Genomic DNA, 27,522 nt, shown 5'->3' on the forward strand with positions numbered 1-27,522 from the left:
TCGGCATCTTGATTATATATATTTTTTTAGTTGTACATGAGTTACTCCCAGATTCTGTAAACTGGTTTGATCACATTTTCTGTGTTTGTTATTGCTCAGAGTAAAAGAGAATGAATAATACAGCAGTGACTTTATATTTCATAACGCAAGTAGTGTGATGCATCATACATATGGCAGCTGATGCTCTACATGAGAATTTGACTCATACTGACGTGGTTAAATCTTTTTCTTATTATCTCTATGGCTCCACTCCTGTGGCACAACAGTTTCCTTGAGGACAGAAGTGCGCGTTATCAGTGACATAATATGAATATGTGACCACATATAACTAGTAAGAATAAAATAAAACAAGAAAGTATTTCTACATAAAAAATCCCGTAACAGGTATATAATGCTTACCACTTGTGCCATCTATCATGAAATCTGGTCCTTCTCTACGCAAGAGAATTGCCAGGAGCTGCGTCTGGCCAAGTAAAGTAGGAACTGATCGAAGAACGTTGATGACTTCCGGTGTTGGCTGGAAGGCCATGTCCTGAAAGGAATAATATAATTCTTGAGTACCACTTATAGGAAAACAGTGACATGATGATAATGATGATATGATTTAATGTCACAAACTCCCCCCTATCAGAAGGCTAGGACAGTGCCCCTCACAGAGGACTTTGTAGTGTGGTATTTAATGAACCATGGCCTTGGTTCAACTGTGTTTACAAATGGCTGGAGAAGATAGAAGATAGGGGTGAATGGAGAATGGTTGTGTACAGATGATGCTGTGATGCATGGAAGGAATGGGTGGGGGATGTGGGGGGGGTGAGGGAGTATGTGTGAATGATATTTTGATGCAGCCCAAAAGGATTTCTCCCAGTTTTCTCTTTTTCTGCATGAGAGGATGGAGAGAAGGGGTCACCAATTTAATGAAGTAGCCTTGCTCTGGATGTGCCGTGTCTTGCGACACTCCTTCTGACCCAGGGCAGTGGGTGAGATGTGAGGATGGCCTGTCATCAAGGAGGAGCCAAGATAAGAGGGGGGTGAATGGGAGTGGAGTATGTGGGGATGGAATGGGTGGGGGTGGATCTTATGCCTTTGTTTTTTGGCTACCTCCCTTGTAAGGGGGAAAAAGCCTTTGGTATATGTATGTACAAATGACTGGTCAACTGTGAATGATATTGAACCAACTACTAATTGGAAATTATCAAGAATAGATTAAAACAAATTACAAATCTGGTTCACAATTCAGGTAGTTATCCTTTAAAACAATTCTGAATCTCCTTCCACCAAAACAAACAATTAGGTAAACACAAACATCCTCTTCACACCTTCCTGCTTACATTACATATACCAAAGGCTTTTTCCCACTTACACGGGGGTAGCCAAAAAGAAAAAGGCATAGAAACCATTCCCACCCACTCCATCCCCTACATATTCCACTCCCCTCCACCCTCCTCCCTCCCTTTCATCTTGGCACCTCCTTGATGATGGGTCACCCCTGCATCCTGTCCACTGCCCTGGGTCAGAAGCAGTGTCGCAAGACACAGCACATCCACAGCAAGGCCACTTCATTAATTCGGCAACCCCCCCCTCTCCATCCCCTCATGCAGAAAAGGAGAAGACGGGGAGAAATCCCTTCGGGCTGCATCAAATTATTTCTCATACATACTTCCTCACCCCTCATCCCCCACCCACTCCCCCTCATGCATCACAGCATCATCTATACACAACCCTTCTCCATTTACCCCTATCTTCTGTCTTCTCTTGTCCTTCCTCAACAGACATTCCTCTCTTTTGTAATGCCCCTTTTACCCCATCCATCCATCTCATCCTAGGACACCCCCTCATATTCACTCCTTCCATCTCTGCCTTCCACACCTCTTTTACTAATCTTTCTTCATTCATTCTTTCCATGGAAAAATTGTACCTCATTATTTTCCTAGTAATTCTGCTGGTTTATCTGTGCTGCACCCTTCTCATGGAACATATTGTACACACCACAATAACCATGTGGCATAGAATGCACGTCATGTTGTCCACGACCTGACGTTTCTCTGACAGTGCGACCCTGCTTGACCTAACCTAACCTACTCCAGTGCAATTATGTAATTATGCACCACAGGTGACTACCCATGTAGTATATATATCAGCTCCTGGCCGCATGTAAAACCAGTTCACACGTACCTTACAATTAAGGAGACGAACTCACCAAAACCTATTTCTGTTCTCACAGTAGCATTGCCACAATATTATTACTTTCGTCTATACATTCTTCTCCAACTCTCATTTTTGTTTCTTGTTTGACATCCTGACCACGAGCTCTAAACACGTGAACAAATGAAAGAAACTCAACAACAACCAAAAGAAATAAATGATCAAAATAATAAAACCACATTTACCTTAAAACTCATTACATCTTCTGAATATTTGAGAGATCGTGGAACGTCGGTGAGAGATTGATAACCAATACTAGCATGCTGCAGCTGTTCAAATGGATTCACATCCAGGTCAACATCTAGAGTGCTCATGAAGTCCAAGTGTTCTGAAAAATAATGAAAAAAAAAAAAAAAAAAAAAGTTAATAAACTCTCCTTCTGGGATTCGAACCCTTTCCTGAATGGCTTGCTTATTATAATGAGGTACAGGCCATACTATTGCACTATGATGACCCTACAATGGCACAGCCTTTGCCTTATAATAAGCAAGCCGCTCAGGAATGGGTTTGAATCCCAGTAGGAAAATTGATTAATTACCTATGTCATAGTGGCGCACAAAAAGAATAGTCATTCATTTATAAACACAGTATATACCTGTAAAACATAGAGGAAGGAGAGGAAAGGAGGGAGAATGTGATACTCTTATGAAACAAAATTACAGACAATACAAAAACAAAATTGGGAATAAATAAAAGTGAGAGTAATAATAACAATTGTTGCTTCATGTTTCATTGACTGGAAATCCACAGCCCCACAGTGGTTGGCAATGGTCCATAGACCAGACCATAGATCTCTGTGAAAACTTAAGACTTGTTTGCACTGTAGGAAGTGCTTGTGAGGTGGGACCAAGAGTGTCATGTGTTGCAGCTGACTGACATGTGTGCAGAGGTTAAGGATGAGGATTTTCCGTCATGAAATCTCAAGGCAACAAATGAATCCTCTCAATATCAACCCATATGTACACTTTAAACCCACTATCGGAGAAATAACATCAGAAGCACAGGAGATCTGTATATTTCAACTACTATCTGTAGTCCTTTTTCTGCTGAAGAGGACTACAGATGGTAGTTGAAATATACGGATTTCCTGTACTTCTGATGTTATTTCTCCAATAGTGGGTTTAAAGTGTACATTTACAATTGCGTTATAACATTACAGTTTCCCATTATCCCATATGCTTAACTGACTGCATAGGAATGCTAATGAACAACTGTCAGCTATGTATAAAAAATTTGCAAATGCTAAAATCATCATACGTACCAATACACGATGAAGCAATAAGATTCTGTAGACGTCCTGTTCGAACCTTTAATCCATCACAATGACCGGACTTTAGCATGGCCAACAAATCGAGTAATTCTTTAAAGTTAACATCTCTGTCGAAAATAGACATATCTTTAGCATTATGAATCCAAAGAAAATCATATTCATACAATGTTAAATGCTTCTAGCTTAAAAATAAATAAATAAATAAATTTATAAATAAACAAAATAATAAAAAATCTGTTATAGGTTTTCTCATGACCTCTGATCAATTACTATAGCGGGACCTCAGACTCTTGAAATGATGCAAACTCACCTCATATGTTCTTCTCTGATGAGGACACATACAGTGGGCCTTCCTGAAAGCCTCCAATACTTGCCAACAAAATGAAGTTCTGTCTTGATGTCATCAATAAGAAGAGCCATATCATGTGAAAGGTAGAAATCGCTAACTTCAAACACCAATGGATAGCAAAGTATTGTGTGACCACAAACTCTATAGATCTGTCAAATTAGAAAAGGAATAAAATAAGACCACATGAAATTTTATTCCTTCAAAGTAAATATATTCTAAGTGGGGCATGCAAGTCAATTTATTGAAATAACTGTGAAAAACAACCAGTAGTCTACATTCAATTTGTCTGAGAATTTTGAAAATAACAATAAAAAATTAGAAAGAAGTAAGATGACTCGGGTACATGTCTACAGTAGGAAGGTGCAAACTTTGACACACATGCTAAACATGGCAATCTACTGACTTTCCTCTACTTTATCTTATAAATCTCCGTTACATATTCTTTTTGTACAAAAAAGAATGAAGACCATTTATTTGCTATAATGTCCAGAACAATGCCCAGCAAGGCAATATTTGATTACAGTAGGCCCACTAATAATGTAGTTGGGGTCACATTATACACAAGGTATATGAAAAAATCAGCTTAAAAAAAGGGGGGACTTGCACTATACATGAAGTCAGCTTATACACTATATACAATATATGTGTATATGCCTTTTTCTTTTTGGCTACCTCCCTTGTACGGGGGAAAAAGCCTTTGGTATATGTATATGTATGTATATATATATCATATATATATATGTATATATACATATATATGTATAAATATATATATATATATATATATATATATATATATATATATTCACATGTATTTTTATATACAAGTATATAAAACTTAGACCCACTCTCGGAGAAAGATGAGATGAGATACAGAGTAAATCATATATTCTAACCACTGACTAGTGATCCCTGGTAGGTCTAACTTTTATTTTACTCATGTGCTACTACATCTTCATAATTCAATACAAGTATATATATATATATATATATATATATATATATATATATATATATGTATATGTATATATATATATATATATATATATATATGCAAAACAAATCACTAAGCATATGTGACAACAATACTTGCAGAAACCACTTCGAAAATAAAAGAATTGAATACTGAACATTTTCGTCTAGACGAAAACATTTGGTATTCAATTCTTTTATTTTCCAAGTGGTTTCTGCAAATAAATAAATATACATATATATATATATATATATATATATATATATATATATATATATGTGTGTGTATTTACCTACAACTAGGTAAATACACACACATATATATATATATATATATATATATATATATATATATATATATATATATATATATATATATATATATATATATATATATATATAGTGTTACCTTGCTAGTTCCAAGGGCACCAATAGGCCTGGTGGGTCTTCCTCTCAGTCCAAGCTTCTCGCTAACTCCAAGATTCTGGTAGACTTTCACCAATTCTCTTGGAGGCCAGATCTGCACAGGTTCTACTTCATGTGGGGTCTAGCCATAAATAAAGAACAATGATATGGTTTCATTAAAATGAAAAATAAAACATTATTGGATTAATACCTTCAACAGAAATAACTATAAATAGAAAAAAAATTATTAGATTCAAATGGAAGACAGAGCTCATGGTACAATCTAAATACTGATTCTAAGTAGTGATAAACTGAAGACTGGTTCCTTTTATTCTATATCTTATAATAAATACGGTGGAACCTCAGATAACGAACTTATTCTGTTCTGTGACTCCATTCTTAAACCAAAACATTCGCTGACCAGCAAATGTGCCCATACACTACCGAGCCAGTGGGATTGTGTATTTACCTAATCTACCTAAATGTAATATAGCAGAAAGGAATAACGTCACTGAACCCCATCTCCTACTTTCCAATTTATCATACCTTGCCATAAACTTGTGTGAACAGGCATAGGCATATGTACATGTTCATATCCCAAAGTGTTGTTCACTAACAGACAAAAACTGTTCACAATCCTTGTTGGTTAACTGATCTATTCATTTAATGGAGCATTCATTATCCAAGGTTCACCAATATATTCATTCTTTCCACAAACACTTAAAAATTTCTTACTTGGGTCTGTATGCCATAAGTTGCCATCATTGCCTGCAGCCTCATGGACTCGGCAATGAGCACCACTTGGACCACTAAGTCGCTTGCAGTTCCCTAAATTGAAAGATAAACTGTTAGTGTCCTCCTATGGTAGGCATTCATATATTTTTTCCTTCTACAAACAATATCATCAATTTCATGATTCAAATTTAAATCTAATATGGCTAAAAATACTATTATTCTATTGTATATAGCAAAACTACTAAAGTCGAAAATATAAATAAAAAGTTGACAAGACAAAAGTTGAATTCAACTACAGCAAATAGCTCAGCTACTCTCTATGCACTACAGCATGAAGCACTTAAGAGTGTACTGAAGCTGAAAATTTCCAACAAGAAATTCTGGCTCTATAAACAGTCTATTCATATGTGTATATATGTACACCTATAAAATTAAGAATATCTTTATTTAATCACCAAAACTCACTCTGACAAAAACAAGGAGCAATTTTAGAAAATTATGTGCTGTACTAGAGAACACAATCTTCAATACAAACTAAACATGCATTAGGAATGTAAAAGTTAACAAAACCCTCGTTATTTCTTTTCTTGGTTACGACGATCATATTGCATTACCAAAACAGCATTCCATTTTTATGCTGAGCCACTACATCTTTAGGTCTATGACTGAAATCCCACAATGACAGAGCAAGGAATACATTAAAATACATCAGAGCAAATCTTAAACCAATACGAGACTGATGGGTCTCAGTACAGCCTCAAAGAGAAAATCCTAATTAGCACATAAAATGCAGTGATGTACTTTCTGGATCCTTGTAGCAACAGAAAACACAAATATGCTAAAGATTAACTAAAAAACCCAACATAAAAGATAAATGTCTCACTGAAAGGAGAGGTGTACAGTAAGTTTTCACCGTTAAAATAAAGTTAAGTCCCTAGGAAAGCCAGCAAGCTGAGCATCAGCATAAGCAATGAATTACTTACTTTAACAGTCTTGCTCTAAGGAAGGGAGCAGAGATGGGGAAGGAGCGTTCAGATTGTGTATTGGGGAGAGGAGAAGGTGTGCTTTGTTAGACACAGCATATATATATATATATATATATTTCTTCTGCTAGAATATATGGTAACACCATGACTTTTTTTCACTATTGTTGCAAACCATGGAGGTGCAAATGTCTTTTATATAAACATTTCATATTGGCATTGATAATAATATTTGTATTGCAATGGTAAAGTGATGATCTTCATATACACCATGATATTTAAAGTTAAAATCAAATTATCGGACTTCAGTCTCAAATTTGATTTTAACAAGATGTATGTGATATAATTCATGTTGGATAAGAAACAATCTTATTATTTCTTCCATTTTATGAAAATTAACACTAAAATTCTATAACCAGAAGTCTTAATAAATCTAAAATTCTCCATTGTTATACTAATATCACTTTACCTAAACACATCAGCTGAACATATTTTGGATAGACTAATTTTTTCTTTAATTATTGAAACCAATACTGTATATACACACATATGCATATGTCTGTGTTTAAGTAAGGAATATTCTTTTTAAAGGTCAATATGAGGTAAATATATACCACAATCAGGTTTAATGCAGTACTCGAGTTTATCAAAGGCTTGCATCTGCATCTTTTCCTTTTCATCCTTCATTTTCTGATATCTGATGCACTAAATCCTCTTTAAAAATCACAAAGATATATAAATAGAATGACACTTCATTTTCTTGAACCATAATTTTTTGGATACTAACTTCCTTGAATAATACATTCTAAGGACCATTAAGCTTAGTTTCAAAGACTTAAAAAAAAAAAAACTTAGATTGGAACACTGGCTTGTTAAATATGAGGCAACTTTCTTCACACAAAACAATAATGCCAAAGCTTTGTGTACAGATGATATCAAAGTCAACTCCACGCACAGTAACATTTTTACTACTGCACAACAAGTACAACCCTACTAAAAACAATACAAAGTTTGAAACAGTCTAAAGAGGCACAACAAATTCCAAACTCATTATAAACAACAGCGAAGAACACTCACACATCTTTCATCTCAATAAGAAAGAACAAGAAATAACAAAAGGGCTTGTACATGAAGCCAAGGTTAAGAATATGAATAGAACTAAATAAGAAAAGCAAAATTTTTTCAGGATCTTAAACCAGAAGAAAAAAAAAGATGAGACTAAGACACTGCAAGAGACAGTAAAAGGAAATTATAAGTGATATATGCAAATGTGGATGGCTTATCATCAACCTGGCTGGAAATCAATTATTACCATTTAGTAAATAAACATGACATTCTGTGCTTAGTTACAAAAACAAATTGACCAATGGTGAATGGTAGATACACAGTCTGGACACATGAAAGAAAAAATAAAATGGGAGGTATGGTGATGGTAGTTGTAAAAGCTTATATAAAAACATAAAAAAATTGAGTAATATTGAGTGAAGGTAAGGTTAAGGTAATCAACTTGAGACTGAAAACCAGAGAGCCAAGTAAAGGAGATATCATGGTAGTATATATCCCCCAAGATGAGGGTATGGGATGACAATGAACACCAAATACTTCTGTCAGAGATATCTTTCTTCTTCTCTTTTTAAGACAAAAATTATTGAACAAAGAGATAATATAATCCTGGAGGGTGACCATAACTGCAAGGAAGTAAATTGGGAGGAATGAAAAGCATGTATTGAAGGTTCCTGGGGTAATACTTTGTTAAATACTGCTACGATCATAACAATGATCCAATGTGAAAAAGCTGTAACACAGGAGGAAAAAACTCTAGGACAACTGCTCCTGCTCCTATGGAACCTGATATTACTGACTTACAGAAGCACATAATTAGTAGGATATGTGTAAGGGTAGGAAATGGAGAGAGTGAATGGTTTAAGTGAATGTAGGGCTGCATCAAGGTTATTTGATGATGCCATGGTTGTTCAATATACAAGTATACATATGGATAGGATTGGTAAAAGATGTACACATAAAGTACTATTGATGATGTTGCATTGGTGTTTTTGTAATGGTATTTTCCTTTGGGTTGCTCCAACTACTTCATATGTAAGTGTGTATATATGGGGGTGGGGTAGATTTAATTTTTTGTTACCCATTTTCCCATCAACTGAATCTGTTTGTTTCTTCCTTGTTTTCTTTCTGTATGTTATTTCTTAGTTTGGTGATATCTTTGTTCTACCACTGCAGTTCTTTTCTAGTTCTTTTAGACCTTGTTTGCTTCTTAGTTTATTATTATTATTTTTTCTTTGTGCCTATTTCTTGTCTGTAGTTAGTGCGTATTTTTTTCCTATAGCCATGTCATCTGCCTGCCTTCTGGATGATCACTGTTATTTCATCCACTCCTCTTTCTAAGGGAGAGAACTGTTCTATATCAAATGTCTAAATCTGTCACTATATCCTCTGTGTATTCTCACCAACTTTCATATTTCTAGTTTATGAATGTTCTATCATTTGTAGATTTTGTTTTCTCTTCTATTTCTGTGGTGACCTTTATCGGGAAGTGGTCTGAGGGAAGGTCTAGTATGGTTTCTCATGCTGTGCTTGTTGGGAGAGTGAGCACATTATCATGGCAGGGGATGCTGACTGTTGGTTGTTATGTTGAGGAGGTTGTCTAGTGGAGTGGTTACTGGATATTATTATGATTAGGTTGGGGAGTTGTTCTAATATTTCATGTCCTCTTTGTTCTGCTGTCTGTGTTACGCCAAATTAGGTGATAAGCATTCAGATCACGTGCCAGTATGTGGTTTCTTAATGAGATGAGTGGTTAAAGTTGAGAGATGTAACCTTTTTGGGGTGATGTAGTGGGTGGTATGTAAACATTTAGAGTGTTAAAAGTTGTTTTCTTCATTTTTGGTTGGATTGAAATGATTTCTGTTGTGGTACCTGTTAGCATTTGGTTTGTCTGTTTTGTTGGAAAAGAGTATGTTATGTATTTACCTAGTTGTATTATACAGGAAGGGAGCTATGCTCATGGTGACCCATCTTTGTATCTCTCAGCATCAAGTTTTTTCTTAAAATCTTGAATAGTGTTTGCACACACTGTTTCTTTGTCTAATTTGTTCCAAGCATTTATCACTCTGTGTGGGAAGCTACTTATTTTTCAGATCTCTTCTGTAATTATCTTTTTTTAGTTTCTTATTGTGTCCTCTTCTTTTTCCATTGTCCAATTTTAATAAGTCACTCTTATCTAAGATTTCCATTCCCTTCATAATTCTATAGATAGTTAGTAAGTCTCCTCTTTCCCTTTTTTGTTACAGAGTTGGTAATTCTAATTTGGACAGTCTTTGTTCATATGTCATTTTGGAAAGAGTTGGTGCCAGTTTTGTTGTTGCTCTTTGTATTCTTTCTAACTTCTTTATATTCTTTTTGGTACTGGGTGTCCATAGTGTTGCTGTGTACTCAAGTTTTGGTCTTATCAGTGTAGTTAGAATTTTTTATCATTTCCTCGTCCAATGACCTCAATAAATTATAGGTTTCTCCGACTATTTTATCAATATGCTTATCCAGTGTCATGTCTTTGCTAAGCATTACTCCAAGGTCTTTTTCCGAGTTTACTTCTTTGACCTCTTTTTCACCAATTTTATAATCTCTCTATATTCTGTTTTTACTTTTTCCAAATTCCATTATACTACATTTCTTGATATTGAATTTCACTTCCCACTTTTGAGTCTATTTTTAGATCTTGTCCAAGTCTTGTTGTAATGAGTTGCAATCCTCCTCCGTTTTTACTTTCTTTAGTATTTTCGTGTCGTCTGCAAAGAAATTCATATAACACTACTCCTTCATCCATGTCATTTATGTATACAGCAAACATGATCAGGGCCAGTACTAATCCCTACAGGACACCACTTATCATTTCTTCCCAATTTGAGAATTTGTCTCTAATTACTATTCTCATTTTCCTCCCAGTCAGGAAGTCTTTAATCCATTCCAATAATTTTCCTCTGATGCCACCTATTGATTCTATCTTCCTTATTAGTTTATTGTATTAGTGTTATGGTGTGCTTATAAAGAAATGCAACTTGCGCCCATTGTCACACAAAACCACCTTAGGACTGAGCAATGGAGAAAACGAAGTGACTGTTAGCAAGTTGAAGAAAAAATTTGACAGTAAATGAGCATACTGTGTCTCAATAGCTAACTCACACTTAGCATCGACCTCTCTAATTGGAGATAATTCCAAAATGACATCATCAGGAGATGGTAAGACAACAGTTGGTCTTCCTCTAGGATAAGAAAAAGTCTGGAAGAAATCCTAGCCCTCCAATACACACTAGGTAGGAAGGGCTAGTTTCATCTTGCTAGTTTGAGGAGTGAACACCACTTCTCTGAGGAGAATATTCCCAGATGCAGATAACACAAGTCCACTTTGCTACAAAGACATCCACAATATGTACCACCTCTTATATGAATGTTCCTCACTAACAACCCTTACAAACACACAACATAAACAACATACACGCCATGTGAGAACACCCTGCAGTAGCCCTAGCTTTCCCGAGGAAACTGGGTCTGTTCTGCTACACAGACTAGGACAAAGCATCACTAACAACAATAACAGCAAAAACCATGCCAAAGATGGTTAACCCTTTCAGCAATGTAAAGCAATTAAGAGATTTTACTATGACAATTGACAGATGATTTTATTCAGCTGAGGGGATGGATTCTTCATCAGACTGAAGTCTTGATTCATGAGTGTTCCCATCAACTGGGATTTCAATCAACTGCAACACCTATTCAACCTTGAGTCTGACTTTCATCCCTCCACTAAATAGAATTACTTAGCACAACAGAATGGATGGAATATCATTCTACTGAATGAGTCAAATTGTCATTGTTAACATTTAAAAACCTTGTTTGGGTTTAACATTTTCTATGTAATGATATATATTATCACTTCCTTCAATTTTAATACAATTTAATCCCCATATTGTGCTAATACTTAGTCAAATTCTTGTTCAAGTTGTACTTTATTTTTTTCTATTTATTTTTTTTCAAAAACAAGTGGAAAACCAGCGTCCAATTATTTGTTATTTCTGCCCAGCACACATCTCGTTACTGTGTAAAAAAAAATTGACTTTGGTTGGAAAAACAAAATAAAAAATGTGGTAATAGTATGCTGGGGTTTCTGATTTTGAACACTGAAAAAACATATAAAAACAACACATGGTTTTGTGATCATGTAATCAGTCCTGTGAGACTGCAGTCACATAAATGAACTATATCCTTTTCCAAAAAGTAAAGGAACCACTAGAAATGAAACAAAACAATCTAGCTATAATCACACAAAAGCTAATAAAGCACAGACAGCAGTAGCTCAAAATATCTTTGTTGCATTCATGATTTCAAATAAATTTAGACATCTTGGATTTCCTATAGTTATGGTAGTCTGAGAAACTGAAGTGCCATTATAATGTCAATATTTCAAAAAGTACAAAACCAATCAATAGCCTTGAAGACAGATAATCATGAATGATAATAAAGAAAGGTTCTATCCTGTACAATATCAAATACCTACCTTCATCTTCAGTAAAAAGTCCTTAACACGTAAATTGTCTTTATAATAACCAGTAGCTTTAACCAGCTCAATAGCATGGTAATTTATACAGATTTTGTTGTGGCAAGTCTCAAATGATTTCATTCAGCCAAAGTGAGGTCTTCTTGACTGACCAATGTTTTGATCAATCAAGACCTTTCAGGCAGGTTTACGGCTACAGCAAAATACAAAAGTGGAATGCTTGCCAAAACATAATCTAAAGTTCACCATGACACTGAAAAGGTTAATTCTACAATATACATAGTTCTCTCTTTTGGGAATCTCTAAAACCAGGAAATCCTCAATATTTAGAATGAAAAAATTCCACAATCACACACTGGATACTGGAAGTACTTTCTACGAATATTCTCATAATATTCTGATATGTTTGTGAAAAACATTTTCATTCAAAACATTAAAGATTCGCAAATTCTAGAGATTTCCAATTTAGGTAACTACTGTATCTGTACTATCAACCTAACTTGTTAAAAGTCATATATGTCCTACACAAAATTAACCTTTTCCTAGGTCACGACCAATCAGAAACCAACAAGAATGCCCTCATTAATCATGTGTAGGCTACTATATGAATTTATTCTGTCAAAAGCATGATCTCCTTGATATCAATATTAGATGAGCCCTTTTAAGATAACTAGGATGCCTCTTTACTATAGCTTCTAATCTTTCTAAAAAAATACATAATAAAATGATAATAATAATAATGATAATAATAATAATGATGATGATAATAATAATAATGATATTTATAATAGTAATAATAATAATGATAATAGTAATAATAATAATGATAATAACAATAATAATAACAATAATAATGACAATAATAATAATGATGATAATCGTCAAAAAACAATAAAATCTTAAACAAAGCACTGGTCATCTTCTGTCAACATTTCTATTCATGCTTAAAATGAACATATAAGGGATGAAATGCCATTTATCCAAGATCTTAAAGCCACTATATCTTTACCATTTTTATATAACCATTACAAAATTTTGCCTTACCAAATAATTTCAATGAAAAAAATCCCCAAGCAGGACATTGACCAAGAAACAAATAATTTGAGGTAATGAACATCAACAAAATTCTCTAAACTGACATTGCTGGATTGTCTATGACATGAATTGTTTTCTTCTTTTTTCTAGTATTTAAACTTGTTTTGTTTTTTTACTTAATTGTTTTACATTAAAGATTTCCACTGAGTTATCAAAAGACAGTTATCTGACTGCATCTTTAATTAAGAATATCAAAAGCTGGCTGACAATTCATCAAATCATCTTTTCAATACAGTGGCATATGTTATCAATTCTTTTCTAATTCTAGCCATATGATTTCATTCTGTCAAAGAACAGACTCCAGATACAAGAAAGTTTCCAGTAAAGTTCCTTTCAATCCCGAGTCCACTCCTTAAATGAATAAAATCATTTGACATTTACTAATTGATTCTCACACATTAGCAATTTACTGACCAACATGACTGATATTTTGATACTTGAAACTGAAATCTTAATAACTAAATGCACAGAAATGACATCATAGCAAGTGCAGCATAGTGAAGGCATCTGGGCATCACCTAATACTGTATACTTTTACAACAGTAAGTCACTTATTGGCCAATAGGGCACTTGCATGTGGTTCCTTGTAACTGTAAGAATTTTGAATAATGTATACGGTGAGTCAAATATGGGTCTCAAACTCTTATAAAAAAAATTATATATTTGTGTATTTAGATAAGTAAAAATAGGTCAGTATTTGCCTTAACATTGTCAGCATGATGTAACAAATGTCTAAAGTCTCCGGGGGAATGAATTATCTTGTACTGTTCAACAAAATATCTTTAACTACTATAAATTAGTACTAATGTTTCATTCAAGCTCCATTAACATCATCCACAATGCAATTCAAAGCTTTGGAAATTATTTATGCCCTTTGACATGATGTAAGCTTGATAACTTCATCCCTACATCCATTGTAATTAAGCTGAATTTGTATGGCTGATTTAAAACATATCAATGGCATGGCAAGAATAAAATGGATTTATTATCTCTTAGGTGAGATGCATCACTGGCCTGTATTAAATGTGACTTCTTTATATCAAGAAAACAACATGAGTGGGTTTTCAATAATATATGAGAGAAATATGCTGATCCTTGCTCCTTACTCGATACACTACTGCACTAATCAAGTAAATGTTCAGTAATGAGTAGCCAATGTGCATCACTACCCTACAACGTGTAGAAGCACATTTTATTTCAACTGGTTGGAAAGCAAACTTGAAAGGTATTTACTTAACAAAAATTACGCAATAACTGATTTCAAGGACAGTGACAGCTGACACAGAACACTCATGTGAGAGAGAAGAGGAACGAGTGACACAATGCAGCAAATTTAAACAAAAGGCAAGAAGGAAAATGAGGAGATATTGCATGAGGTAGTACATTCACAATCCCTTCTTACCTTAACAAAATACCTGGAGCGCTACATGAAATGCAATACAAGCTATCTCACTTTCATATTCTATTCAAATACAGAGAAAAATAAAAAACAAATCAACTAAAATTGCAAAGAGATAGTCTTACTGGATGCCACCTTTTACAAGGGTGGTGTTCCTCCAGGATTGGTCAGTTCTATACATACCACCATGAGAGGAGCAATTATTCCAAACACAGCTCAAAATGTAAAATCAACCCTCTCTATAAACCTAAGCCCCTTCCTTACTTTAGCTGCATTAATAAATCATTGATGAAAAAATACTTTACTTTACCTAGTTTTCTCAATATGTTTGAAATTGAAATGGGACATGTGTGACAATGTGTACCTCTGCGTTACAAAACTTGGTAACACTTGTATTGGTGAACCAAATATATCATAATAACATGCCAAAAATAATTTAAATGGATCAGGCCTGCTTTATAATGGTGTGATTAAATATGCATAATAAAATGGCTATCTAAATGCTAAACAGCTAACATTGAGAAGTAGTAATACAAGGGGATGTTTTGTGCCAAGCAGTAGCTATATAGTTTTGTTACAAAATTTGTGACAGGCATGGATGAAAAACCCTGTTCAATGAAATATAGAAAAAAAAAGAAAAAAAAGATCAATAATGACTTCTTGACAATTAATAATGACATCTATTGAGTAATAATGACATCTCTCATAGAAAAGAACTCACAAAAAAATAATAAATAAATAATGTTAATAACCTGTTATCTAAAGAGATCAAAATGTCAATTTAACTGTTGGTGGGTATCAACAGAGAGGGTGGGCATTATGTAACAAGAATGGGAGGTTTTAGCCCATAATAGAGATGATATCACTCTTATGAAGACATAGTTCAGAGTGCAACATAATTCATATAACTGTAATTAATTTTCATTACATTTATGAAAATGATGGACATAATTTCTTTGAGAGAGTTATGATACCCTGAAGCTGACTGGCTCATTCTCTGATGCATGGAGCCAGTCTGTGATATTAGTGGTTGTGAAGTAAAAATGATATCTGAACCTAACATAGAGAACAGAGCAGTATATATATATATACATATGTATCTATGGCATTCTCCTTCTTATAAGGGAGAAGACCTTTGGTACATATATTTCAGCGAGGCATGTGATGATTCATCACGATGCTCTTAATGCATCACTATGCATCATTGAGTTTACTCTCGCTTCCTTCTTCCCAACAAGCATTATCTCCACACAAATTCAGCTAGCACACACTGATACCAAGTTCATATAGCCACCACTACAAGAAATACAGAGAGCTGAAGTTCTCACATTTGTATATCCCTTCAGTATGAAATGGGCAGAGGGTGGGGGGTGGAAAGGGAACTGGTAGATATGGCTGATCAAACAATGTTTGGATGATCTAAGGAATGACAAGCAAAAAGAATGTGGCAAGCTGAGGTAAATGGAGGGAACTTGATGGGAAAACCTAGAATGATGTCAATTGACAGGGTAAAAGGGGCATTGGCTGCAAGAGTGTCTGTGAAACAGGAAAGAGGGCAAGAGATAGATGCGAGTGGAGAGTTATTGTGAATGGATGAGGAAATGATACAGCTCAAAGGTATTTCTTCTTGTCTACTCTCATGAATTCCTTTTTCAATATGTTGCACAAACTGATGCATCTATGTGGAAAGTTATGCTGCCTAATATCTTCTAAGGTGGTTTGGGCACATAAAAAAAAAAAAAAACATGTATGAAAAAACTAGTAAAAAGGAAGTGGGAAGCAGAAATGATGAGAGTAAACTTGAGAGAAAGACCAAGAATAAAGTAAATACATGGGGTACAGGGAACCCTTGGATGCACAAAGAATGTCTATCAAGCAAAGAAAAGAGATTGCAACAGATAGGAGCGAGTGGAAGATGATTGTGAATGGATGAAAGGATTTTTGTATCTGCTCTGTAAATTATTTCGGGTGGATATGGGGAGGATTGCCTTACAATGAAACAACTATCAAGGCCTCCTATGGAAATGCTGTGTCCTGCTATAACGCCCTCAACTCGAGATAAGTGATGGGGAATGGGATAAATTTTTCTTCCATGAGGTGCTGAGATACATACATATACCAAGGCTTTTTCCCTCTTACAAGGGAGGTAGCCAAAAAGGAAAAGGCATAAAATCATTCCCACCCATTCCATCCCTATATACACTCCACACCCCTCCACCCTCCCTCTTATCTTAGCACCTCCTGGTGCTGATATAGGAACGTTAAAATTATATGAAAAATTATATGAAAAGGATGAGATAGGAACATTAAAATGATATGAAAAGGATGTGTTCTTCAAGTTGGCCACCCCAATAACGGCTTCAGTCTCGCCTCTGACTCAGCTACAAGAGTACTGTCATTTGCAAGAAATAACTGGTTCACCTCCTACTTCCTTCCACTCTTTTGTACAAATATCTAAGATACATAACCTAAGAAGTGATTCCTCTTTATTGCATCCATCACCACTTCACTACTTCTTCCATTCTATTTTGTTTTTCCCTTTTTTGCCACTCTATGATGTCTAAAATGAACTGTTTCCTTCAGCTGGTTTGATAATCATCCTTTCTTTGCTTCCATCATTTCACCAATTTTCTTCTCATCTGACTTGCTCCTAACATAATTTTCCCTAATGGTATGGAGAAGTTTAATTATCTAATTCATTAAAGTGCTAATGAGAGTGAATGGTTTTAAGTGAATGTAGGGCTAAGATGGGGTTGTGTGATGACCCTATGTTTGTTCAGCATGTATATGGACAGGGTGACAACGGAAGTAAATGAAAAAGTAATAAGCAGAGGTTTAGAATGAGTTGATGAGAATGGGTCAATCAATCAATCCACTGCCCCTGATCTCTCTTGCAGAAGAACTACAGCCTTCAGGAAAACATCAACAGCCTCTGCACAAGACCTCAAGTCACTTAGGGGAGGACATAGGAAGCAGATGACTTGTTTTGGGAGAAGGCACTTCACTTATGGTTGATTCTGAGCAGAGATTGTGTTTCAAAGGGTGACAGAGAAAAGTTGAGTGAATGTGGGCAAAAATAAAGGACAAGGAATTATTATTATGATGATGATGATTGATGATGATGATGATGATTGATGATGATGATTATTGATGATGATGATGATGGATGATGATGATGGTCATGATGATGATGGATGATGATGATGATGATGATGATGATGATGATGATGATGATGGTAGTGGTGGTGATGATGGTGATGATGATGATGAAGATGATGATGATGATGATGATGATGATGATGATGATGATGATGATGATGATGATGATGATGATGATGATGATGATGATGATGATGATGATGATGATGATGATGATGATGATGATGATGTGGCTTAACATCACAACCCCCCCCCTATCAGAAGGCTAGAATGGTGGTGCCCCTCACAAAGGACTTTGTAGCGTGGAATTTAACGAACCATGACCTTGGTTCAACTTCACCGGTCGCAGGATTCAAACCACCATCCCCTTGACCTTTGCCGTAAATTACGACACCCTAACCTACTCAGCCAATACGCTTCCCACAAGGAATTATGATACAGGTTAAATGCATAAAGAGCAAAAGGATTGATGAAGTGGAATTTAAGTACCCGTGGTCACATGTGGCAGTGAAAAGAGGAATTAATATGATGGTCAATTAGAGAGTAAATGAAGTGAATACACATCTAGCTGGAGTAAAAAAAAAATTATGAAAAAATGGGTATTTGAAGATGAATACAAAGAGAAGAAATCCATTCAGGTTGCATCAATTTCTCATCCATTCACAACCAATCTCTACTCACATCTATCTCTTGCCCTCTCCCTTTCCTGCTCAACATACATTCCTCTTGCACCCAATGTCCCTTTCATCCAACCTGTCTGTCTCATTCTCAGTCTTCACCTCAAATTTACTCCATCCACCTTTGCCTTCCACATCCTTTTATTGCTAGTCTTTCTTCACTCATTTTTTCCCATATATCCAAACCATCACAGTATTCTTTGATCAATCCTATCTGCCACCTCTCTTTCCATCCCAACTCTCTACCTCACTTCTTCATTTACTACTCTACCATTCCTAGTAGTTCCCCCATCATACTTCATCTCAAACACATTTAGACTTTCCCTTTCTGGCTCCTTTAAACTCCAAGTCTCTACCCCAGAGGGGAGTGGAATATATGGGAAATGAAATGGGTGGGAGTGATTTCTATTCCTTTTTCTTTTTGGCTACCCCCCGTGTAAGGGGGAAAAAGCCTTTGGTATATGTATGTATGTATGTGTTCATCCCCAAATACCTATTTCTCATGATACTTTTGACCCCTCCCCAGACATTTACTTGCTTTTCTTACATACATACATATACCAAGGCTTTTGCCCCCTTATACGGGAGGTAGCCAAAAAGAAAGAGGGAGGGTGAAGGGGGGTGGAGTGTATTTAGGGATGGAATGGGTGGGAATAGTTTTACGCCTTTTTCTTTTTGGCTACCTCCCTTGCTTTTCTTACTCTATAATTTACTTCCACTCTGACTACTTTATTCCTCGATACACATGACCAATGTTCCCTCTAATTTTCTGTTGTGAGTGTGTGTAGAAATTTGCTTATGTGCAAACACTGCCTTCTCTGGAAAGTATGTACGCACCCATGGTGGCAAAGTCATTCTGTTTGCAATGGCAGCACTAGAGTTAGAAGAGGGAAAAAAAAAAGCAATTATTGGTTGACGGTTGGCAAGTAACCATATTTTTAGAAAATTTATGAGTTGATGACTTGATGTTTGGGTGGAACTTATTTATTGAATGAATTTTGATATAATTTGAAAACCTTGTGTGCACACATTTTTTCTTTATGTGCTCTAGTTGTAAAACATATTTGCGTGCACACATGCACACAGCTTAGAGGGAATGTTACATGTGACCCTAAATACCTAAAGCTCTCCACTTTCTCCAGCATCTTTCCTTTCAAATTTACCTCCAACCTTTGCCACACTTTCCCTTTGTACATCTCAGCATTTTACCTTTCCACCCATTTACTTTAAGCTATTGCACACCCTTTCAAACTCTGCCATCAACTGCTTTAGTCTATTCCCAGGCTCAATCACAAGTGCAGTGTCATCCACAGACAAAAATTGGCTAACCTCCCACTTCCCTCCATTGTCACTCCCAAATTCTGCCGCTAAGGTCCGTACTTTTACAACCTTTTGCCAGCCTTGGCAAGCACTCTCTATTATGAAATAACTTCTGTTAGGAAATAACTTCAGTAGCTAGACTTACAGAAACTAGATTTTGTAGATTACCTATTAAGACACCTAAGGTTACCTAGAAAACCAGGTCATGCTTTACTTTCTAGTGGTAGAAAGTGTTAGCCAGGGGCAGCGAAAAGTTTTGAAAGTATGACACTAGCTGCTTCAGTCTCACCTCTGACTCAGCTACAAGAGTACGGTCATTTGCAAAAATAATAACTGGTTCACCTCCTACTTCCTTCCACTCTCATTTACTAACTCTAAACCCCTGATCACCACCTTCATATTGACCTCCCACACCACCTATCGCTGTACATGTTGAACAGCCACAGTGACATTACACAACCCTGACACAGTCCCACCTTCACCTCAACCATTCACTTCCTCCATTCCTCACACACGCTCTACTACTTGCATACCAACTTTTCATTTCCCTCGATACTCTTCTCCCTGTCCCATACATCTGCATCACATCCCATAATGCCTTTCTATCAATCCAGTCATACACTTCCAAATACATAATAGCCCAAAAGACATCCCTGCCTTTTGTCAAAAACTTTTTGCATATCTGCCTTACTATGATGATATCTATACATCCTCTTCATTTCCTAAACCCATACTGTTCTTCCCCTAATTATTCCCACTTTTCCCCTATTAATCATCTCATTTAATACCTTCCCATATACCTTTCCAGCTACACTTTAAAGCTACTACATTCTTCATAACAATACAATAATACCCATAGAAATTAATAGTACCTAATATTATGACAAAACAACAAAAATTTCATTAACAACAATGATAGAAACAACTTGATAAAATTATAATGAAACAATGCCATTTAATTGCGATATCATAAGAATCACCATTTCTATCAACATGACCAAAAATACTGTCATCAACATCATTACCATATATAATGCCAAATAAAAATTGTTCACAGTCACAAATATGTAACTATCAAAATCAAATTTTTGTGTGCCTACATTTTAGTAACATTGCAAGGGAGTAATGAGTAACTGCAACTTGGAGGGCAGCCAGACAAGCAACACAAGTCAACAAATACAAAACTGAACACCACTCTGACATGCAAACCACTTGAGCAGTTAAAACAAACTTTTTTCAGAATTTACGTAAACAACTATTATGATGAAGGTCTTCTTGGCCATTTTGGGGGTTATTAAACATTTATTGGTTCAAGTGTGAAAGGAGGAGAGTTACTGACGTATGTCCTCATCCTGAATTACTATGAATTTCAGGTCTGTCAGCGCATGAATTTAAAATAGGGACAGAGGTGACACTGCACTAGAAGTGAAAATTAATTAAAATGAACAGAATCACAGCAAATGACAGACTTTCTGCTTCTCTTATTTTCCTCTCGTATTACGAGAGAGCACATCATGGCAACTCACCCTTGCGCCCTGTGGGATGTGAAAACTTTGGACATAGTCATCAGGATTATGATTTGTGGATATTCAATACATCATGTCAATAAAAATCTGCACTAAATGTTCTTGAAAACTAAATAAAACAAACTGGTATTTATTAGTGCTATTGATATAAGTAATAAATATAAAATAAAAAGAAAAAATGGGTACTACATAATCACAACTTGTTAACTTCTCCAAGGAAATAACACGAATGTGTTCAAATTGTATTTCCATGAACCATTGCGGCAAAGAAAAAAAAAAGAAAAAAAAAACCTGGTATAAATAAAAGTAAACACTCATTCCATGTGAAATGGCCGAAAAAAAAATAAAAATCTTTTGACAGTGACATAGATAAATCTAAGAAATATTTAAGTTGTTCAGATCATGGTGAAGGCCTGCATTATATCATGAAAGGATGACCAGGGACCAATAACGGGTACCTGCTGATGGTGATCTTGTACGATGGATAGCCGTGAGCGAGTCGACTCACTCCCGCCTATTTCAAAAACCTGTCCAACCCCGTCGCCTCCATCTGGAGGTGCAGCCCTAGGTGCAGGCCCTTTGTCCCTAGGCCAGCCCCAAGACCTTTCAGTCAACTACAGCAACATTTCCTCTACCTTTCCACATAAGGAAAGTTCACACCTAACAACAGCTCTCCTCCTCTAAGACTTCAAGCTAATGACAGCCCCACGCTAAAATCATAATCATTGCCTCGAGTTTCTCTAAATGGAAAACCTGTGGCCCCACAGGAGCTGGTAACTGTCCTCAGGTCCTCCCACAAATCTCTCTGGGAAGAAACTTTAAATGGTTATCTATGATGCATTGTGGGATTGTTTCTATATCAACACTTGAAATTTGTAGGAGGAAAACAACCACCAGGTGTCAGCATTCCATGTGTGAAAAGGTGCAAGAAATACAGTTGAAGTAGTAGATACAGAGATAAGAGGGAGGGAAGGGGGTGGATGGGAGTGGAGTATGTGAGGATGGAATGGGTGGGAGTGGTTTTTATGCCTTTGTTTTTTTGGCTACCTCCCTTGTAAGGGGGGAAAAAGCCTTTGGTATATGTATGTGTATATATATATATATATATATATATAATATATATATAATATATATATATATATACATATATATATATATGTGTAGATACAGAGACCTTGGGCCAAGTCCTGGGATGAAGTATCAACCCCTCAGTGTTGCATCTCCTAACGGAAGTGGGGGTCAAGAGATTTCGAAAAATGGGAAGCTCTGCTATCCATCTTCGAAGACCACAATAATGAGGAGCTCATCATTGGCTTCTTCCAAACTATTACAACACAAACATCAGTCCTCAGTTTCTTCTCAGAGAGGTCTATGGGAGAGCCTAAGGACCGCTGCCAGTCACTGTGGGGCTGTGGTTTTCAACCACTGAAACCTGAGACAACTATTGTTATTGTTATAATCCATGAACCTATCTAAATTCTAAAGATCCTACAAATACCACCATCTACGAGAACAACTAATAATTCCTGCTAATATTACGAGTTTCTATGTGATTTCCATGCAGATACTATGCCCTTAGCTGAATTATACAACTGAATTATACAATTATGCCCTTAGCTGAATTATACAACTGAATTATACAATTATGCCCTTAGCTGAATTATACAACTGAATTATACAACTGAATTATACAACTCATCTCCATGCCCACATATTATGAATTTCTATACAATTTCCATGCTGACATTACGCCCTTAGCCGAGCTATACAATGCTAAAGACATATCTACCTGCCCACATTTTACTTGAATGGCCTTCTACCCCTTGCAACAATCTCCTACTTTCTCACTTCTCTCCTCAAACAATCACATTAAGTTTTATTTTGCTTCTGAGCCAAGGCAGTGGGCGGGATACAGGGATAACCCGTCATCCATGAGGAGCTAAGATGACAGGGGGGAAAGGGTGGTGGATGGAAGTGGAATGGGTGGAAGTGGGTACTTGCCTTTTGACTTGGCTACCTCCCTAGTAAGGGGGAAAAAGCCCTAGTGAAGTGTTGGCAATGAAATACAGTGTCTTGTTACAAGGATATAACAAGTGGAGGTATCACTGATCTTTACTGCATTTTGGCCATTACAAGAAAAATCTTGTATCCATTACTAATCTAACTGGGCCACAGAGAAGCACTCTGGTATCATTGAAGCATAAAAAAAGAAAGAAAAAAAAATATGCTAAGTACAAAACTACAAAAGCAGTCTCCACTGTTTTTAAAGTGCATTTTAAAATAATAATTTATATTCATTTATGTATTAAGTAAAATTTACTTTACGCTACAGCTACATTTCATAAAGATTTTAATAACATCATTATTTAGACAGTTTTTTTTTATCAATCTCTGCCAATCAGTCTCGAAAACACCCTTAGATATTAGCAACTGTCATGTTCTGGTCCACCACATTTGGTTTGAGTGTTTACTATAAAAAAAGCATTAAACATTTCACATATATGAAACAACACAGAAGCTTTCTTGAATAAAATCTTTCCCAATTCTTTGTAAACATTCCTGTGCATTACAACACCATGTTGATCTTTCAAACTTACCTGGAAAGCTGAATATCGGCCTCCCTTGCGAGGACGGTTGTAAGAAGGCAGGTAGCGACGAATAGGGTCCAGTTCATTGATATGTAACAAATTATCCGTCAGAAGTGCCGTGATTAGCCAGATGCTCTGACCCCAGAGGAACATGTTGCGAGCTGATCCTTCACTGCTGGCTTGCCAACCCTGCGATTATTACAAAATAGGAAGTGTTATAATGGATACTCTACCTTTTCACACAATTACAATTAAACCATACATATACCAAAGGCTTTTTCCCCCTTATAAGGGAGGATCACACTCCACTCCCCTCTACCCTCTTCCCTCCCTCTTATCTTGGCACCTCCTGGATGACAGGTCATCCCTGCATCTTGTCACTGCCCTGGGTCAGAAGCAGTGTCGCAAGACACAGCACATCCACAGCACATCCATGGCAAACAGTATGCATGTATGTATGTACGTATGTATAATTAAATCAATATTTCTTTAAGGTATTTACATTTATTGGAATGATTTGGACACATGGAAAGAAGGAGTGAAGAAAGATTAGTAAAAGGGTTGTGGAAGGCAGAGGTAGAGGGAGTGAACTTGAGGGGACAACTGAGGATGAGATGAATGGATGGGGTGATAGGGGCACTGAGCAAGAGGGGAATGTCTGTTGAGCAAGGAAGAGAGAGGGGAGGAGATAGGGGTGAGTGGAGAATAGCTATATAGAGAGGATACTATGATGCATGGAAGGTAGGGAGTGAGGGATGGAGAGAGGGTGGTAGGGAGTGGTTACATGTGAATAATATTTTGACACAGCCCAAAGGGATTTCTCCCCATCTTCTCTTTTTCTACATGAGGGGATGGAAAGAGGGCTGGCAATTAAGTTATGCAGCCTTGCTGTAGATGTACTGTGTCTTGCTACATTGTTTCTGACCCAGGGTAGTGGGCAGGATACAGGGATGACCCATCATCCATGAGGAGCTAAGATAAGAGGGAGGAAAGGGTGGTGGAGGGGAATGGAATGTGTGGAAGTGAAATAGATATGTGCCTTTTGACTTGGCTACCTCCCTTGTAAGGGGGAAAAAGCCCTCGGTTTATGGACAGATTTATGTTTTCATATTCTAGTGATAGATAAAGGAAACATGGACTGGGATTGAAGCATTTATTCCTGACGTTTTGTCTACAGACCTTTTCAGTAGATGAAACGTCGGAATAAATGTTTCATCCCTAGTCCGTGTTTCCTTTGCCATGTTTAAGCAACTTGTTCACATGGATATTAAATTTCTAGTGATAGATACCTGAGAGCCTGGGTACTTCTTTTCTTCGGCAATGTTTTCTTTGCGAATGTAGTAATACTGCGGCACCACAACATCTAGAAAAAAGGTAACACAAAGACCCGTTACATAATAAAAGTACTGTTATAGTTGATGATATAAAACCTAAACTCATAATTACAAAAAAAAAAAAAAATCCATCTAATTCTAATTGTTCCATGTATGTATCAACTGCAAGGTGACATGCAATCAATACCTAGGGGGCACCCTTATGGTCCAGAGCCACACATCATTCCTCTACATTAAAGTAAAATCTTTACTCAAAAAAGGAATAATAAAATGCTTTAGAACTGCTACTGTCCTTCCTATTTTTAACTACTTCTATGACTACCATTTCCTTCTCTGATAACCCTATTATTACGGAAAGACAAGAATGCCACCACCATATTCTCATCCATGATGTAGAAGGTGACTAAGTTGGACATAATTACGAGGGATCTGGTTGGAGTTTTCATCCAAGACCCTCTTCTGTCGTGAGTCTTTGCAGGAGAAATATATAGAAGAGGATACATGTTCTCCTCACTCTATATTGCAATACAACATGCATAGACACATGGTAGCAGAACTCTTCCACCCTTATAATGAACATGTAGGAAGAGTTGGGGATTTGAAAGTGGTTAAGGATAGATTAAAAAAAAAAAAAAAAAAAACATATATATAATCTATAGGCTGCAATTTCTCTCTATAATAGACAAATCATGTGGCTTTCATTCATAAGGATGCCCAAAAAAAGTCATACAAGTATTAGCTGCATATAACTGTGTAATCAATATTTTTTTTTAATAATAAAGATTTCATCTACAAACTTGGTGGCCCTAAAAGTAAAAACAATAGCCGTACCTCCATGTCTATCCATTTTGAGTAGAGGCTCGACAAGTTTTTGATACTCCTCCACCTGTTCTGCACATCCTTTGAAGAGACCCTCTATGATCATATACATGTAGAAGAGGGGCCATTCACATTCTATACCTTCAAATTCCTGAAAAAAAAAAAAAAAAAAAAAAAAAAAAAAAATCAGACCTGTTATTTTTCATAGCTGGATATTTTTGTTCTTTTTCATAAGGTAAAAAAAAATCAAACTTGAAAAAAATGTACACGGTTAGCGAGACATAAAAAAACACTTATAAAAGGAAGACTATTAACTAGATCACATCACAAAACACCGCACCATTCCATAGAATTATCTCAAGTCCAGACTTTATCACTTTTGAGGCTATACTAGAGAACACAGCCCACATCCTTCCAAAAACACATTCACTGCTACTCCCTTCTTACCACCTTATGGATTGTAGGGTCATTTCTGTCTTCTGCCACACCACTCAGGTCAAACGCATAAATACATACTAGATGCTGAGAGATACAAAGACGTAGTGACCTATCTCTGTATCTCTCAGCATCTAGTTTGTTCTTAAATACAAGAATTTAAGATCAAACTAGATACTGAGAGATACAGAGACAGGTCACTAAAAGCATAGCTCCCCTTCCCATGCAAGGGAGGTAGCCAAGCAATGCAGGATAACATGGTGCCTCCATAATAGGACTCATCAGCTAGAGTTGGTTTACCCACCACCATTTCATAACTTGGTAACCCCCCACCCCACCCCTCATCCACTCAAAAATTCTGTAGAGCAAACAAGAACACATTTTTGGGCAGTGCCCTTTCTTCATCTATTTATGATCATTTTCCATTCACTCCTATCATTTGCATTCTCTTCTTTGATTAACAGACAATCTTCGTGCAATAATTGTTACTTACATTACATTTAAATTCCTTAGAAATATAACTTATGTGTGTTAACCATCCAGTGAGTGTCTATTACTATTTATATCACCTTGGTCTCTCCGGGGTGATAGTGTTTCCTTCTGGGGTCTTCCAGTACTGTACCAAATCCATCACGGTTGAATCTCTTAAACCCGTACTTTCCTTTCAATGTGTTTAACACCTGAA

The 27,522-nt window shown here is 36.2% G+C and overlaps 1 protein-coding gene across 1 annotated transcript in view; it reads right to left on the reverse strand.

Annotated features, from left to right (window-relative positions):
* Positions 1-399: 399 nt before the first annotated feature.
* The window catches only part of LOC143018465 (putative phosphorylase b kinase regulatory subunit beta), a gene marked incomplete at its 3' end in the record, with an annotated part of 34,184 nt that continues 7,061 nt past the window's right edge, over positions 400-27,522 (reverse strand). Inside the window, 12 exon segments of the mRNA XM_076173831.1 lie at positions 400-532; positions 2,388-2,530; positions 3,464-3,579; positions 3,783-3,970; positions 5,203-5,340; positions 5,934-6,026; positions 6,917-6,931; positions 14,983-15,003; positions 24,259-24,438; positions 25,539-25,612; positions 26,415-26,553; positions 27,407-27,517. Of these exon segments, the coding sequence (XP_076029946.1) occupies positions 400-532; positions 2,388-2,530; positions 3,464-3,579; positions 3,783-3,970; positions 5,203-5,340; positions 5,934-6,026; positions 6,917-6,931; positions 14,983-15,003; positions 24,259-24,438; positions 25,539-25,612; positions 26,415-26,553; positions 27,407-27,517 (1,351 nt within the window).

The sequence above is a fragment of the Oratosquilla oratoria genome, chromosome 35 (genome assembly GCF_046742065.1).
Source record: "Oratosquilla oratoria isolate Oo_2021 chromosome 35, ASM4674206v1, whole genome shotgun sequence".
Taxonomy (NCBI): Eukaryota; Metazoa; Arthropoda; class Malacostraca; order Stomatopoda; family Squillidae; genus Oratosquilla; species Oratosquilla oratoria.